The sequence below is a fragment of the Seriola aureovittata genome, chromosome 6, assembly GCF_021018895.1.
Source record: "Seriola aureovittata isolate HTS-2021-v1 ecotype China chromosome 6, ASM2101889v1, whole genome shotgun sequence".
Taxonomy (NCBI): domain Eukaryota; kingdom Metazoa; phylum Chordata; class Actinopteri; order Carangiformes; family Carangidae; genus Seriola; species Seriola aureovittata.
In genome coordinates this window covers 22,193,079-22,211,160 of record NC_079369.1, presented here as the reverse complement: position 1 = coordinate 22,211,160, position 18,082 = coordinate 22,193,079, and the positions used below count along the sequence as shown (strand labels likewise).

Below are 18,082 nucleotides of genomic sequence, written 5' to 3'. Positions count from 1 at the left end.
CAGAAACCCGTTAAAATGATTCTATACCTACTGTGCCCATGTTTTTGTCAGTTCTTAATTGCTTCTTTTTTATGATTCGACTAATGAACTACGTGGAAGCCTCAGACTTCTAAAACCAAAATACCCAGCAAGAGGAAAGAAGTTCACAGCAGTTTCTGTGACGCTGAGGTTGATGTGTGCTGTTTGAAGAGAGAAGTGGGAGAAAACTGTATCTTTCATCTACAGCAGCATGTCTTCCCTTTGTTCTTTCCTTAGCTTTCTCTCAGTGGATAGAGTGACACTTTATTTCTGCACTATGTATTACCAACCAGGCTATTTTTGTTAAAAAGCGGCATATTAAATTTGGTGCAAACTTACCCGCATGTCTCCACAGACTTGCAGATAATGTAAAACATTGAATAAATCGCCATCAAAGTTTTTATTTTCATAGTAAAACATGTTTAACTTGATATGCACTCGAAGTAACTGATGCAATTAGGAAGAAAATGTATACGTTCAGCATTCAGAGTTGCTTTAATCATTGTTTTGTGTATTTTCTTATGTAGTTACATTTAAGGAGAAAAACAATATCATATCTCAAAACTGAGCCATCCAGGCACACTAGTCATTTTCAACTGATGCCTTTCTCTTCAAATCAGACAGTGGTTCTGCAAAACAAATGGTTTTCCTTTGAGAAAAGGAAAAAGAAATTATTTCTATGTTTTTGTTATGCATTGTTTATGCTCCTGAAATATCAGAAATCACTCATCCTAGTTTCAGCAATATCTATAAAGGAAATGTAAATTTTAGAAGTTCTTTCGTCTGTGACACAGCCATAGAGTTTGAGTGGCAGGTGTTTGATTTCAGCATGAGCTTCTGCCTCTTTGTGTCCAGTGGGACGTGAGTGAAAAGCAGCCTTTACACTCAAGTCCCTTTACACACTGGCCTGGAGTTGGATTCACACACATACACACATCACACAAATATGCAGTCCCATTTAAAATGAACCAGTCAGACCACAGATAAGGGCCATCTGCAGGTGTCAGAGAACCAAAAATAAGACCTTTCCGAGAAAAAAAAATTTAATGGAAGTCTAATTTTCTCACCGTAATGAAGTACCACCAATCTGTTTAGTCTATTCCTGATTGAACGCAGCAAATTAAAGTTTTTGAAACAACAGAATAGGAAAAAATGGACACAAGGAAATTAACTGTTTGGGGACATGGGGTCTCACTGCTATTAAAGCAGATGAAATGAGAACATGTCTGGAATATTAACCACATTCTCTGAAGGCGTTGGTAACAGGTCAGCAAGACGACGGCTGTGCTGTGATTTCAGTTGTATTTACTTGTAAAATAATCACTCAGAGAGAAAGTTAGAAGCTCATTCATGTCAGCTGCCATGTAGTCAGCAAAGACAGTTTTGCCTTGTACTCGCAGGGCAGTACTGGTGACTCTCTTCTACATAAAGTGGCTAAGGTTTGTCCAAAAAGTTGCTTTATTTGTCACTGGGTGCTTTTCTGATTAAAAAGGCGCTAATGGGGTCTGAAAGGTCAGTTAATCTAGTGACAAATGCACCAGGTTGTCAACAAAGCTTGTTCGCACCAAGTCATTTTGAAAGAAGAAGAAAACAAACTTCATCACTCAGCCGTTCAGACACTCAATCTGCGCCATTTGTTTTTATAAGACAGGCCCTGCCAAAAAAGACACTACCCAGCCAACACCGGCCATGAGTTAGCTACTAACTGGTGAACATACTAGAGTCAGATGTTTCCCTCACAAGTTGGTGGAGACCAAAAACACAGCTATAGGAGAATGAATAAATTAACATTCACAGAGGTGGGCAGAAACACATCTATGTCTGCTAAGTAGGCAATAGGTTAAATAGGAAACTGGTTTCTAACAATTCATGATGAAAGCTTTATGTGTCAATTTTGTGTTCGCAGCTTGTTACGTTGCAGTGGCCAAAAATAAATAAACACAAAACAAAAATAAAGCTCAATTATTGCAGCTTTAAGTAAATAATCAAATGTTAAGTATCTTACAATGGTCTATCATCACATAAGATTTTAATTTGACTAATACCTGTCTTCTAAAGAGTGATAATGACAGAAAATAAGACAACTTAAAGTACTGACGACTTCACCACTTTAGCATCTTCTATATTTGTCATTGCATTTTAGGCTTCAAGCATTTTAAAAACCTTCTGATGCCCGTGGCCGGTTGCTTACAGCTGTGGCAGGTGGCTCCTCTGTAGCCGCTGTTGGAGCAGTTACAGTGGAAGGTGCTCCATGATTGAGTACATCTACCTCCATGCTCACAGTGACTGGGGGAACACCTGGGAGACAGATAGAGACAAACACAGAGAGAGAAGCTTATTGTCTGTCAAAAGTTCTCTAAGAAGTTTCTCAAGGATGTCAGTATGAAAGGGAAAGGGAACAGGCCTTCAGCACACCTGACTGTTGTGATGTGCAGGTGTGTAGGAGGGACCTGAATAAAAGCTGTCTTAAAACAACAAAAGAGAAGTTTGAGTCTTTTAAGAACATTTCAAAAAGCCTTTATTTGCATGTCAAGCGAAACAAAGGGGCATGTTCTGAAAAGTAGCTGGTTTGAAACTTCCCTTTGTTAGTATTGTTAACTAACGTTGCATCATCCAGAGACAAAACTCTTGAACTCTCGCCCATCCTGTCTCTGAAAGAATAAAGTCTCATTTTATTGTTTATGTTCATCCATCCGGCTGGTGCAGTGGATGGTGTTTCCCACAGGATGAGGATTTATTTGAGGTGCTATTAGAGGTGAGGGGAGGGCCTATAACATTTAAGAGTCAGCTGTGAAGCTATTTAATTTATTGTATATTAGGCTGGGACCAAGTGCAATTAAATCACCTGTAGTTGAGTACTAATAAGCTAATTTATATTTGCAGTAGCACGGGGAGAATGTACAACACACAGGAGCACCACATTAACAGTGATACTAACATCTAACATCCAATAAGGGGAACCTTTTTTTCTTTCCAAATCTATACAGTTGCACATAAATGAACTATTCCAGCAGACTTTTTCAATCAGTCAATATGAAGTCACATTTTCTTTTATTGTATTTCTATGCAGAGTAGAACAAAAATACAAAAAATGTATTAAGGTGAGCCACCAAATAAAGTCTATACAATACCAGAGAGAGACAGTCCACACACTAACACATCTGTTAATTATTATAGGCCATTTTTCCATAATAGTGTTGCTCAGAGAGAGTTTGGGATCAAGTTCATTTCCTGTAATCTTCTACATTAGCAAACACTAATATAGTGTTGGCTATAAATAGGAAATAAACTTGGACCCATTTAGAATAATAATGTGCTTAACAGTGAAATGTTGTATAGATCAGATATGAAAAAATTTCCCCCAAAACTATTTGATTGTTGCTGTCAGCACACACACAGTGCTTTTTTAAAAAAAATCTGTCTGATAGGTTTTACAATTTCTCCAACATGACACAAACACTCGTACACAAGTATCCCTCTTCCCTCTCTCCTGTCCCCGTAGCAGAGATAAACAGGGTTGGCATTAAGAGCCCTTCAAATACAAAATAGGTAGTGGGGAAGCTCAGAGTACAAAAACTAAACAAATAAAAATGTATAAAGCAATATATAAGATCCCTGTGTATCACATGTCACACAAATGGCATGGTCAGATCAAGCACAAAATAGTGTAAAGATGATGTGTATAGACTTCCAACACCATCAGGCAAAAGCTGAATTTGACAGCAGGTAAGTGCTGCTGATACGTAGGAACCTGAATCCTTTTTTCCCCTCATCTTAAGCCTAATATTAACCATCATAACTACTGACAAACTCACAATGGTCCTCACATAGGTAGACACACAGAGTCTTGATAGAGCAAAGCTAGATATCCAAAGGGGTGAAAGACAAGGGGTTCTGGAGGACGAGGGAATTAGGAAGCATCAACAGTGCAGGATGGCAGGCGAGAGAAGTGGGAGTGAAGAGGTGAAACAGAGGGCTGTGGGAGGCAGAGGGAGGGACAGATCAGGAGAGCAGCAGCGAGACAGTGGCAGTGACTGGATATCAACTCTGTTTGGACAGTGAACCAGTGGAAATGAGGTCAGGGGCCTGTAGCTAGATACAGTAGGAGAAGAATCATGGTATATCACTCAATATAAATGGAAAACTGATTTTTTATTGCTTAGGTGAGTTTAATAAACAAAACTCTTGTTCTCTTTGTTTCCTCTGTTTCCCCACATGACGTCCCAGTCCAGTCCTGTTAAAATTAGGTAAGATCTATTTTCAGTCCAACCACTTATTTCATTCTTTAGGTAGACTTTTATGGTGCACCATTCCAAATGCAGGTCGAAATACAACAGTAACCGCTTGTAAATGTTTGTGATCAGGCAGCAATTTCCAGGGTTGAAAAAATGAAGCCAACACGGATGTGATGTCACGGAGGCTACGTCCATCTTTGTGTACAGTCAACGGTTGAGACCTGCGGACCTTCCTCACCTGTATCCCTGCAGATTTATCCTGAATACAGGGAAAAGCTGTTAACATGATTTAAAAGAGAACATTTAGTTTATATCAACTAAACCTGGTTTCCTCTGTATAAGAGCAGCAGGCCCAGCACACAGCCGATCCACAGTCCAGACTATTCCTTTCTACCAGACTCTAGAACGAATAGCCAGAGAACATTTCTTGTTTATTCACCACTTTATCTTCATTGTAAAAGCAGACAAGAAGAGCAGGTAGACAAATGCCTGTGCACGCGCCCACTTTGCTGGGTTTCTTAAAATCCACTTTGTCCTCACTCCCACTGTCGACTGCAAAAGTTGGGAAAACGCAACTTTTCTTGGCAAGAGCCATGTGCAGCCACAGTAGGCAACTCTTTCCAGCAGCGTTGGAGGAGTTTTCTGTCATCGTCTCAACATCCAGTTTGCTGTCGGCATCCTGCTGCCACATGCAGCCTCAACCGTGGAACACAGAGAGCGAAAATTACAAAAACACTCAGAAACACAAGCCTGCGATAAACAGTGAACTGAACCGAGCCTGTATCGCTAATCTGCTATAAATCTTTCCAGGGCTAAAAGTTCCCACTTTTCAAAGCACTTTGTCCTTTATAAGTCTGGGGGGGGGGGCTCGCTCCTATGGCTTGACTAACAAATGGCAATGCAACGTGACAGTGTACTGCACCAGAGCTCAGATCACAAGACTCCAGGATTAACTGAGAAAAGAGACTGTCGCTTATCTAAAAGTTTCTAGTGCGGTGTGACAGTGTCCTATAACGTAGCTTGGATCACAGGGCTTGCATCCAATCTCGCTGGTTTCTATTACAGCCTCTGGCTAAACCAACGCAGCACAGCACAGCCCCGCCCCCGATCTGCACACTATTACTGGACAGGTAGACCAGGATATCCCACAAAGACTTCAAATAACTGGAGTGTGCTGAACAGCGTGAGCCAGGGGGAGAGGAAAGGTATGTATTTTTATCCTTTCAGTTGGCTGTGCTCCTGCTAATGGATAAGCTGCCACATCTCACACACGCACGCACGCATGTACACACACACACACACACACACACACACACACACACACACACACGCACGTACGGGGAGAGTTTGGGAATGACACAGGTGTGTGAAGGGTAAGATGTGTGTGTTTGTGTGTGAGTCACTGGTCACATAGAGCATCAAACACATGGAGAAGTCAGTGGCTGTCAGACAGACAGATACGTAGACACTGAGGCACAGCATGAAGAGCGGACCTCTTGGTGACCCGCATTTCTTTTTATTTGTGTGTGTGTGTGTGTGTGTGTGTGTGTGTGTGTGCCCTTTGACAAGGTGTATTATTAAGTTGTCGGGAACCTGACAGAAGTAAAGAGGTCAGAACTACTGCCTTCTGACAGCTTCATCTGTCTCGCTCCAAAACACACACACACACACACACACACACACACACACACACACACACACACACACACACACACACACACACACAACACACACACACACAGAGGAAAGACTTCGTAGCTTTGGAAAGCATGAGTGTCCTAAAGGTGTCATTATGCTTCAAACAAAGTGCTTGTCGGACTGTAGAAAAACGTCCGATGCCCCCCACCCCCCTTCCTCCAACACCTTTCCCATGTCAGACTCTGTGGCTATGTCCAAAGATTTCTTTTCAAATATAAGTGTTATCTTCTCAACTCTCAGCATGAACTTAAATAAAATGTCCAACTACTCCTTTAAAAGTCCTTCCTCAACTTTTTATTCTTGTATTCTCGTCTTCTTCTTTGTGTCCTCTTCAGCGTGTTTTATATAATATCTAAGAGACAAAATATGAAATAAAATATATAAAAAACACTGATGGATAAAGTTTATGGAAGTTCATGGAATTTGGAACCGAGCAGGGATTGAATGGTTCGTCTTCAGGACAAAGGGAATCAGAAGAACAATGGACAGGACTAATGGTGCTCTATCCCAGAAGAGGTTGTCATCCACAGGCTCCGACCAGGGATGTTTACTGTCCTTGTTATTGTATACTTTATAAAGAAATGACTGTAGGAGTAGGTGTGATGTCAGGCTTCTCCTGAAGTTTGCAGATGACACTGTCCTAATGAGCCTGGATGGAGAGGTTGATGTTGGGCCAGTTGTATAGCGGTGTGACAACCACTTCCTGGAGTTAAAACTTCACAAAACTTAAAATAGGGCATATCGACTTCAGGAAAACCTCACTCAACCTTCCCAACTATAATTAAGGGCTCGCTTGTTATAATAGGTGAGTGCTACAAGTGCCTGGGAAAAGTGACTGACAAGAACTTGAACTCTGACTTCAACACATCCACAATCTGTATAAAGGGCCAGGAGACTTTACTTTCTCACAGTTTGAATACTTTTAACGTGGACAAAGCACTGATGGCTTTATTTTAAAAATGCTTTACTGAGTCCAATTTAACCCTTTGATTTCTTGGTGTACGAACCTTACAGTCGATGTCCTCTTGTATATTGTAATGTGTGTCCTCTATTGTAAATCAAGTTTCCCCTTGAGGGTGATTAAAGATCTCTGAACTCTGAACATCGGCATGTACAGTATTAAGTGGTGGCAGGACTTGAAGGCCACCGCCAACCTCTTACTGTATACAGCTGCTGTGCCCTGTGGTGGTCTTCTTAAAGTCTATTCTCTTCAAGAAAACTTGGTAAGACCCTACTTCCCATTTCTGGCTTCGATAATCACCTGAAATGAACGAGGAGATGAAATACATTTCTCCCTCGCTGCTAATTAATCTACCTAGCTGCACACGCAGCAAGTCTTTCAGCCTCTCCTCAGGAATGCAGTTAGGTGTAGCTGGTGCGTTAAGTGGCCAAGAATGAGAGTTTTAGATTAATAAATGCCGACTGTTGCTCTATTTTCAATCCTTGGTTTCAAAGGCTGGCTCTTGTGCCTCAGGGAAGGATTTTTTTCAATTTGATGTTGATGTGTGTTATAAACAAGTGATTTAGCGACCCCTCAGAGATGGTTCAGATTTGGAGACTTATATAACCGTGTGTGAGGGAAAGAGCGGGGATTATAATACATTTAAGCCATCCTCCTCCAGAACTTGGCCCTAAGTAAAACACCTAAATTAGCAGGTTGTCACACTGTATAGTCTCATATCACAACTTTTCTTTGCATCCCTTTCATCTTACCGCGAGGTGACAGATAATGAATGCAGTTTTTTTATACCTTTCATTCACATCACCACTTCGATTGCTTTGGCTGTGAGTATATATTTTATTTCTATCTACCTGTATATCTGTGTGCTGTACAAAAAAATGACACAATAAACCCATTACAAAGCAAAGGTGCACATAAATATGCATCAACCGATATGTTTATTCAGGCCGATACCGATACTAATTATTAAAAATCAAGACCAATAACCGAGCTGACATTTTGCAGTAAAACTGAAAACTTGAATGACAAAATTTACAGCAACACATACCCCAACACATAAAATAAAAATAAGTAAAAACCAGTAAAACTTAAATTAAAATTTGAATCCTATTCTCCAAGTCCCTATGTCCAATAACTGGTCAGTACTCCCAGTTCACCAGCACCTGACTGTGGTGCAGAGACGGCTCCTGTTTCCCTCATAGATGCTGTGACTTCACGAAAAACACTCTTGATACAGAGCAGGGTGGTGAACAGGGACATTTTCTGGCTTATGAAGCAAGTAACCTGAAGCACACTTCAGCCGCCACAGATGAAATCTTTATCAAAAAAAAAATAATAATAATAATTTACCAGTGTCTTTTTTTCTGCAGGTATGCCACATCCAAAACATAACAAGTTCAGGGGTTTTCTGTGGAGTAACATTAGCAAATAAAAACTGAAACTGGGTTTTATCATCATAGCATTAGATCAAAATAATTGTGATGCTTATAGTAACTTCAGCAACATTTGCATTTTATATTTACTCATCACATGATAATGCTGCAGACGAGACTCTGAACCAGACTACAAGCAGTGACCTTTCAGAGAGAGGCGGCTGCATCAGAGACAAATGTGAACATTTTTATTGTATTTATTTTATCCTGCAATCAGATCAGACAGAATACTAATTATGATATTTGGGGAAATTATGAATATTGACCTCTCCATATAAATATATCCATACAACATGAATAGGTTCACAAAAACACAGCTAGTCTGTAAGTGTGGTCACCTCTGAAATAGGTTAAATACACCATGTAGTAGCATTGCCCTGGTTGTTTTGTCCCATTTCTCTGTCCCTCTAACAGCTCTGACAAAGGATAATGAAGATGCGATTCTATGTTTCGGTTACTGTCAACGAGAAGAAAACCAACAATATGATAATATATAATATACTAAACTCACCCAGCCTGTCTGTTGTTCTCAGCCCTGGGCCCATTTGTTACTATTGAAGATGTAAACCTTTCAGAATGCATCAGAAATATATACTTTCAATTTTAACAATAACTGCGTGATATTCAAACAGGAGTAAGTTGTGCATTTGGTGGCGAGTATTTTCAGTCATGGCTCTGTAACACAAGTTAGTATTTACAGCACCAGCTCAGGAAAGGATACTTGACTATGTGGGAACATGTCACCCAGTTCAACAGTGTGGTATTGATGTGTGTGTTTGAACGTTTTCTGGAGGAATAATTTTTAGCAGACAATCAAATTATTGCCATTTTTGTTTTGGAATTGAATTTGCTGATAATATCACCTGACCAGACTTATCCCTTAAGTCCTTATTGTCTGGTCTACACGCTTGTTGTTTTCACAGTCATAGAGTGACAAATTCCAAGTCTAATTAATTATCCTTGTTAACTGTGGTGTTTTTGTGTTGAGGTCACTTCAGTACATTGACAGTCCCATCTCTATCGCTGCACTTGAGTCCTCATCTGACTTTAAAGAAGACAGCAACTAATGACATTAAAATGTCAATCTGTGTATTTTATTGAGCATGGTGAAAGGAGAAACACTCTCTGAGCAATGCATTTAGAATATGAATGTGTGCTCCAAACCAAGAGCAAAATGCAAATATATCCCAAACTGAGTATTTATTCCTACCACTGTTTTCATTAATCCTGAAATGACTGTGAAAACAACTTTGAACCCAAATAATGCAAAAAGCAGAGGAACTTTACATGAAAAGTCAATGAGTTCAGTCACAGCCAAGGAAAGAAATTAAAGTGGACTGGTGCCATAACAAGTGTGTACGTGTGGCATCACACATGACACCTCTGAGATGTGTGGGGCTCATGGTAACAGCAGTAAAGAAAACACATTCTGATGGTATTTTTGGAGACTAACCTGTCGATGATGCCGCACATATCAATCTGCAAGTGGCTGTAGTTTCCCAGCAGCCTTTGCTGCACTTTAATCAGGTCAACAGGTTGATCATCCAGTGTCAGGAGACGCATGCAGCCCTGAAACATGTTGAAGGGGTTCCTACAGTAATGACTGCTCTGCTGGGCAGGACAACCTGAGGAGGGAAACAGACGACACTCCATCAGTGGCTGGCCTCCACTTTGTGTTTGTTTAGAAGCTGTTTTTCTTGGTGTCATTTATAAACATGGAATTAAATTAATTTCAATGAATTCTAAGACAAGCAAGAAAAACACCTTACTCCCCCAGTAGCCCCAAAGTGTCTCCTGATTAAAGCATAAAGAAATGGTACCATATAGACTCAACTCGCATCCACTCTCAACTGAGAGATCTACCTATCTGTCATATGAATATAAACCAATATGTTCGAGCACATTCAAGTTCTTCAGGCTGTACATGTCTCAAGAAACTAAACAGATACCACACAGTCAGATGAAAACAACACTGGAGTGTAGAGCGTCAGAAAGGTATTATTTTCATGATAAAAATAAAATTAAATAAGTATTGATATTAAAGGTCCCATATCGTATCAAGTGAGATTTCTCTCTTTTGATTATAAAGCAGGTCTAGGTTCTACATTAAAACTGTATCAAAGTATCAAAGCGATCAGTCCACAGAGAAATGCACACAGCCACATTAGGACTTCTGTAACTTTTTGACGTCACAACAAAGCAGTGACCGTGCTCAGCAATGCCCCAAGCTTCGCCCACCTGGACCAGGATTTGGTCTCTCTGACTGTTTACCTGAAATCTGCTATATTTTTTTTCAATCTCTCAGAAAATAGTCAGGCAATCAGAGGAGAGGCTCAGAGCCTCCTCTTTTCTGATTGGCTCACTGACCTGTTGTTACTAGAGCTCCAGAGAGAAGCCTTAGAGATGTAAAACTACATTGAGATGGTTTTTGGTTTTTAAAACCACAAATATGGACTGTGGCACATTTAGCTGTAATGTAAAAGTTAAGGTTAAGGTAAAATCAGGAATGACCTTTAATGAATATATGCAGTATACTGTTGTTATATACACCAGTATGGTGGTTGGAGATGCTCTTCATAATAACTGATATATCAGCTGGTGATGATGGCAGTATATGTCTAACTTCCTATGGTCTAGTGTGAGGGTATGGATGTCAGTTCTAATATATGTTTTGCATCTCACTGTGATATACTATAGACGTTAAAACTATTATTCCCATTAATGGGGTGTTAGACGTTAATGGTATATCATTGAAAGTGTGGCATCCTTCCCGACTGCCAGACTGTGAAAAACACTGAATGTTTCTCATCCCAAGACAAGTTGAAAATGAATGCCAACAAAGTGACGTGACACAGGATGACAAACTGCAGGCCAACAGACAGTCACTGCCACTGTTATCCAGGAAGCTGCTTCTCCAGGTTTGTTCTCACCAGGACTCTTCCTAGAGTTGGTCGCTGGGCAAAACTGAGCAATCAGGCAAGAAGGGTCTTGGTAAGGAGAAATGACCAAGAATCCGATGGTCACTCTGGCTGAGCTCCAGTGATCCTGTGTGGAGATAGAGAAACTTCCAGAGAGGTTGGTCAAGTCTCTTACCAATGCCCTTCTCCCCTGATTGCTGAATTTGGGTGGTAGTCAGCTCTAGGACGAGTCCCGGTTGTTCCAAACTTCTTCCATTTAAGAATTATGGCGCTCTTGGGAACCTTGAATGCATCAGAAATGATTTTGCAGCCTTCTGTGCCTCGACTCATCCTGTCCTTGAGCTCTGCAGGCAGTTCCTTCCTCCTCATGGCTTGATTTTTGCTCTGATATGCATTGTCAGCTTTGAGACCTTACAGTATATAGATAGATGTGTGTCTTACCAAATCAGCTGAATTTACCACAGGTGGACTCCAAACAAGGTGTAGAAACATCTCAAAGATGATGAAGAGAAATTGGTGGCACCAGAGCTAAATTTCAAGTTTTTGAATATTCTAAAATCCTGTTTTCACTTTTGTCATTATGGGGTATTGGGTGTAATGATGCAGGAACAAATGAATCATAAAAAAACGTCATAATGCTGCAACATAACAAAATGTGAAAACGTGAAGGGTTCTGAATACTGTCTGAAAACACTGTATGTCTTATTTGAGGCAGACCTGTCACATGAAACCACTCTGTGATGCCAGAGCCTGTGAATCAGCTCCATGTCTTATCCATCACTGATTCACGACGCCTCTGGTTGATCCTGGATGGTGGCAATCTGTGGCCAAATAAAGCACTCCTGCTCCAGGAACTGCAGGCTCTAATTACAGTCAGCCCATCAGGCGCACAGTTCCACACCTCCCAGCAGGGGAGGGGGAAACGATGACTCACTGTTTATTGTCACTCTGAATTTTAGGAGCTCAAAGGAAGATTTTGTAGGAGTCGTTTTCCTTATGGCAGTGCCAATGATGCACTTAGTCATTGTCACTGCACACACTTAGTCACAGCATCCGAGTTGCATCTGTGACTATCATTTTACTCCAGGTTTTAAAAATTCACTTGAGTATGATTCATTATAATAATGACCCACTGCAATTCTTTTTCATCATATAAAGATTGTTTTGTGTTTGAACTGGTAACACTTTAAGTCCCCTGGTTTAGCATTCATAAGCAGAATATAAACATTTGTTAAATGGTTCATAAGGCACTATAATGTAGTTGTAAGCAGATGTAAGTGCTTATTAATGTAGTTGTCACAAAGTGTACCTTTCGCCTGTGTGCACTCATAAGTAGAGGCTGCTGTATCAACAGACATGAACCCCTGCCTAATATGCTGTTGGTCCTCCAAAACAGTGCGACCCACCAAGGCACTGACTCTACGAGAGCGCTTTGTTGTAAAAATATAAAACATGTCTTCAAAAGTAATGATTGTTATGAATATACTGCACATTAATAAACATTTAAAATGTCATTATCTGTGCTTAAAACTAAATTATAGTGTGTTATGACCCAGATTTTCAATGTTTATATGCCTCTTACGAATACTAATTAGGGTTACTAACTGAACTACTGCTGAACATCCACGAGACATACTCTCATGAATGCACAATGAGATGTGAGTAGTGGGTTAATGTATACATCTGCAGCATACATTATGTGTGCAATTTGTGTGTAGTGTAAAAGAGCGTGATATGGAGGGTGAAAGAGGATGGTGATGGAAGACAGAGGAATGCATGCAAAAGGAAAGAGGCAAGAAAAAGAAGGAAGAGGAGAGACATCATCTGAAGGAGAGAAACGTCAAAGAGAAAGAGAGGAGGAGGAGGAGGAGGAGGAGACTGGCTCGAAGAGAGATGAGAAAGGAGGAGGGAGGATGAGACTAAGCAGCTTTATGACTTCATGTGTCTCTTGGGGGGGGGGGGGGGGGGGACACTCTAAACCTCCAAAGGAGATCTGGAGATGATAATTATTACCTGAGCACCTCCATGAATTTTGACCAGTTGTAAATGTCCACGTCAGCAGTTTTCCCATCCTCACAGCAAAATATTTCAAGTGCCATTTACAATATTTAACAAGAGGAGCATTATAGTTGAAGAAAACTCAAAACCTCCTGCAAGTTGAAGAAACAGACCATTTGTCTTCAGATGCAGCAATGTCTGTGAATTGAGTTTCTAAACTTACTGTATGTCTGTCTCAACACGGCTAACAAGCAAAAAAAACAAAAAAAGACAAACAGCACACAATGCAAGTCATTATATCGTCTTACCACCGAAGAAGAGCTGACTCTCTGTGGTTAGAGGAAGGGGGATGCTGGTGTGAGCGGTGGCTCCTTCGTCTTTGTCCACTGTGATGCTCAGATGATCTGGTCTTGAGTTCATCTCCACTGAATGCCACTGACCGTCGTTCAGACCCGAACCTAACACCACAAACACACAAACAAATATTAATTACTGTAACTCACATTTCTCTATACTGAGCTCACCTTTTCAAAACTCTTTACAAAGTCAGCACATCAGTGGTCAGCGTGGACAAAACTGTGGATCACTTTTCATTGCTTTGAAACAAAGACGACATCTTTCAATTTTCAGCAACTGTTTCCTAACTCAAACTCAACCACCAGCAAAACTCTAAAACAGACATAAGACAAATTTACTTTAAATTAGACCATGATTTGCTAAAGTCTCTTACATCTAAAAAGAAATAAAAGAAATAAAATTGCATGAACTCCTAATTGGACCACACAACACTGAGCATCTGTTTTTATTCCTTGATGAAAGTCTTGTGCCAGAAGAAAGGGGACAGGTGAGGCTGAATACAGACAATGTAATATTTCATATTCTCTCCTAGTCACACAGTGGTTTACAGCCCATCCCAGAATGGTGTCACTTTTCCTTCCACCTTACTCTCCTTTCCTCAGACCTGAGGAAGTTTTCTTCTCCTCGTGGAAAGTTTATGAAGGGATGTCTTTCTTGGACAGAATGAATGCTGGATGTCTGGACATATCTGCAGAAGATTGCCAGGCTGCAAAGAGATTCTTTCCCAGGTCAATATGTAAAGTTTTGTTTAGTATTACTGGAACTTTGTGCAGTTGGAATTACTCTATGTAAAAATGGCCAAAAAAAAGAAAAGTTGAGGTATATTGCAGACTTTCTAATGAATTTCTCTGGTTAGCACAACTCATGTTGTGATGGAATCATGGTTTACACCAAATAAATAAATAAATGAATAAAATAATAGCTATGTCAAACACAATATTGGTACATATTGTAATACCACCTGTTATTAGTGTCATTCTGCTCAGGTCAGTCTGTTCTGAGTGACACAGTTTTCTTGTTGGAAGACAAATGTGGTCAGTGTTCTGGTTCTTGAAATACAAATTAAGAGTCTTGGATGAATTAGTGCATTTTGGATGTGAGCTTAACGATTGTAAAAAACAAAAATTGAAGCTGAAGCTTGATAAGGACGCTCCAGACTTGTGGAGTCGGATCAGATGTGGTACGGTTTATTTACTGTAATAATGAGTAACCAAGTTTGGGGGAATGCAGATTGATAACCAAGAATATTCATTTGAAAAAATAAGAAAAAACTTGACACAACCATCTACTCACTTTTTCAGCAGCAGAGTCTTTCTTTCAAAGTGTCTTTCAAAGTCTTTCTCAGCAGATGGAGTTTAACAGGGGTTATGACTTTCGCACTTTCTATAAGACCTTTAATCGTGTGATCAAAAGTTCTAGATCATGTGACTTAGCTCCAGAAACTCTGTGTGGACTTTTTTTTTTTCAAGGTCAAGAATTCTGTTCTCTCAGCAGTTTCAGACCAAACACGCAACACTTAAGAGTTACTGTAAAGTAGAGCAAGGACGCTGTAGACTACATCTGTAAATGTAAATAACCACTTTGTGTTCTCATCATCTCTGATATATTCTGCCACGCTTGTGATTTTTTTTCCCCACATAATACCGACTGGATCTTAGAGCTGCAAAACTCATAACTTTTCCACCATTTTTATGTTCTATCAATGCCTGCATCCCATTGCATCAACATTTTGGAGGTCAGTGTATTTGAGGTCAAAGTTCAGCCAAGTTAAACTAATGAGAACATGTTCCGACATCTCTGTTATTGACCTGAACAACATGGTCAACAGATTCACAGATTCTGTCCAAAATGACAGAGGCGATGCGGGATCATGGTGGGACCTACCTGCGCTGAGCTCCAGTGGGGCCCTGCCTGCTTTATTGACCCGGAGACGGAGTCTGGCCTCACTCAGGTACAACCAGACCGTGCTCTCCAGCTGAGGGAGGTTGAAAGTCAAGAGCAGCCCCGCCTTGTTCCATGTCCTGAACTGTAGCGCCACAGTGAAAACCCCTGATGACCATGATGTCAGTCCGGGCAACTGTAGGAAGCTGTGGGAGTCGGTGAACGTCATGGCGACTGAAACTGGCTCAGCACAAGAAAAGGTCACATTGCCCTGAGAAAAAGAGCGAGGGAGAGAGAGCAATGATTATAAAGAGATAATAAAGCATGAATATTCATCAGTTGCAGAGGCTGACTCAGTTTAACTTGATGTCACAGAGGTCTCAGCAGCCGCTCTCTGAAAAAGACACCTGTATTACCATATTGATATGAGCTGAGCGGCTAAAACAAGCTGGAAAACCTGAAGCTTCAGGGTCACAAAGCATTTGCACCCACTTTCACTGTTTGAAGATCTTAATCCCAGCATGGCACTGGGAAATAGAGTTGATACTAACTAAACAGATTTAAAACTGGAATCAATGTTTTTTAGATTTAAGCACATTATAAGAACTAAACTGTGTCTCTGTGGGAAAATGAAGATACATGTATCACTGAGGGAGGTCTCCTACACAACGCATAAAAACTGCATCATAAAAACTTCTCTGTTGTGATTAATAAACACCACAAAGTGTTGTTTTCTGTCTCTCCTTTGTCCTTGTCTCCTTCTTTCCTTACTTCTCATTTTCATTCTCTACCTCCTTTCCTCACTAATTTATTTTTCTTCCTCTGTAGTTTTTTTGCTTTGGGCTTTGTAACTCCTAAATGTGGATGTGATGACATTGGTGATGATAATGAAGGAGATTATGGTGATGCTAATGACAATGGTGATGATGATGGGTGTAAAAATAAAAGGAGATGATGATACAGATGTTGAAAATAATGATGATAATAATAATAATCATGATGGTGACCACTAGCATAATGATGACACTGATTCACAGAAAAGGGAGAAAGGAGGAAAGGGGAGGAGGAAGAGCACAAAAAGTCTGAAGTGAAGAAAAGTGATCAACTTGCTCTGAAGTTTGTTCTGAGCATTTGATTAGAGTCCTGACAGAGGGCGTTAACAAATGAGGATCTACAGGCGTGATCAAGTGATATCAAAGGATACAATTACAGGGCTTTACGACAATCAAGAAAACATTTCAAGCTATATTAAATAAAAGTTAGTTTGTGTCTTTGTTGACCGCTTACTTGCATTGTGCCATTTGTGGCAAAGCCCCACCTGCTGGCAGCAGAAGAAAAGTGCATTTGTGGAACTGTCTTAAACAACTACTTTCAATAGAAAGTATCTGAATCCTGCTGGAAGAATCGCTAAATGTTGGTGGTCACAAGATATATTTGATCAGTTGGAAGATGACAAAAAGAAAAAAAAAAAGATACAACACTTTTCTCAAATCAAAAACACTGACATTTCTCAAATCTTTACTTTCTCGCATTTGAAATACTGTAGAATTTTATCCTTTCATGACAAAAAAATATTAAAATGAAACAATCTAAGAGAACCTGGCACTAGTTGAACCGTTACTAGACCTGTGTAAGCTGTAATAAAGGGTCATGAGAAGGAACTATTTTGTTATAATGACTCATAAGTCAAAAACTTTGGGAATCACTCATCTATAGGAAAACAGACAACAAGACTTTACTCCTACAAACCAATGGCCTCCTGACATATCCCCTTTCACATCTCAGCTCCGTCGCTCCCCAACTCTACCCCAACGTATCTCAACAATTACAACTTTGTCTGTCTGGTGAACTCTGAATGGCAGATAACCACAATGAGGCAACAAATATGCTGAAACACAATGACTCACCACTACAGTGACCTGGTGGTTGTTCTGTTTAGCCAGGTTTATCAGCTTGAGGTCGTTGTAGAGCAGGTTTTCCAGGCAGCCATGGAAATGCCTATTTGACAAGATGGGTTTCTGTAGTCCATGGCTCTGGACAGCTCCCACACTTAGCTACACACACAAGAAAACAACACATGTGATATATGTAAACACAAAGGCCAAAGGTAAGACTGTAAAACATTTGACCTGCAGAGCACATGGCTTTGGTGCATTTTGACAGTGGAAAAGAAAATTGAAATAAATCAAAACATGCTGTGAAACTGACTCCCATTCATGGATTTGTAGTCATTAATCTGCTCACACCTTTCACTAGAATATGGCTAATATCTAATGAGTACAACATTAAAGAAGTTAATGAGTAACATGCCTGGGACCACTCAGTAAACTACAATAGGTGAAGATTAAAATAAATGTATAAAAATCCCAATCTCTGGTTAGTCTTCTTTGTCTTAAATGAATGTATTTTATTCTGGTACAAGGAAAAAAAACTCTACATCAGAAACAGTATAGAATCTGTTTGATGATTCCCTGCCACAGCAGCCTGTTACACTAAAACTGTTATGAGGAATAGGGTCACACAGAGGGCGTATATGACTCCTCTTAGTTATTTTCCCTTTTCCCTGAAGAAGCCTTCCCAGCA

At 40.1% G+C, this 18,082-nt stretch overlaps 1 protein-coding gene across 1 annotated transcript in view; it reads right to left on the bottom strand.

Moving 5' to 3' along the window:
- The window catches only part of LOC130171499 (contactin-associated protein-like 4), a 100,913-nt gene that overhangs the window by 33,045 nt on the left and 49,786 nt on the right, over positions 1-18,082 (bottom strand). Inside the window, exons 7-11 of the mRNA XM_056379552.1 lie at positions 17,407-17,553; positions 15,503-15,770; positions 13,570-13,719; positions 9,799-9,970; positions 2,210-2,316 (exon numbers count right to left, since the gene is read on the bottom strand). Coding sequence (XP_056235527.1) covers positions 2,210-2,316; positions 9,799-9,970; positions 13,570-13,719; positions 15,503-15,770; positions 17,407-17,553 — 844 coding nt within the window. The remainder of the gene's footprint in view (positions 1-2,209; positions 2,317-9,798; positions 9,971-13,569; positions 13,720-15,502; positions 15,771-17,406; positions 17,554-18,082) is intronic.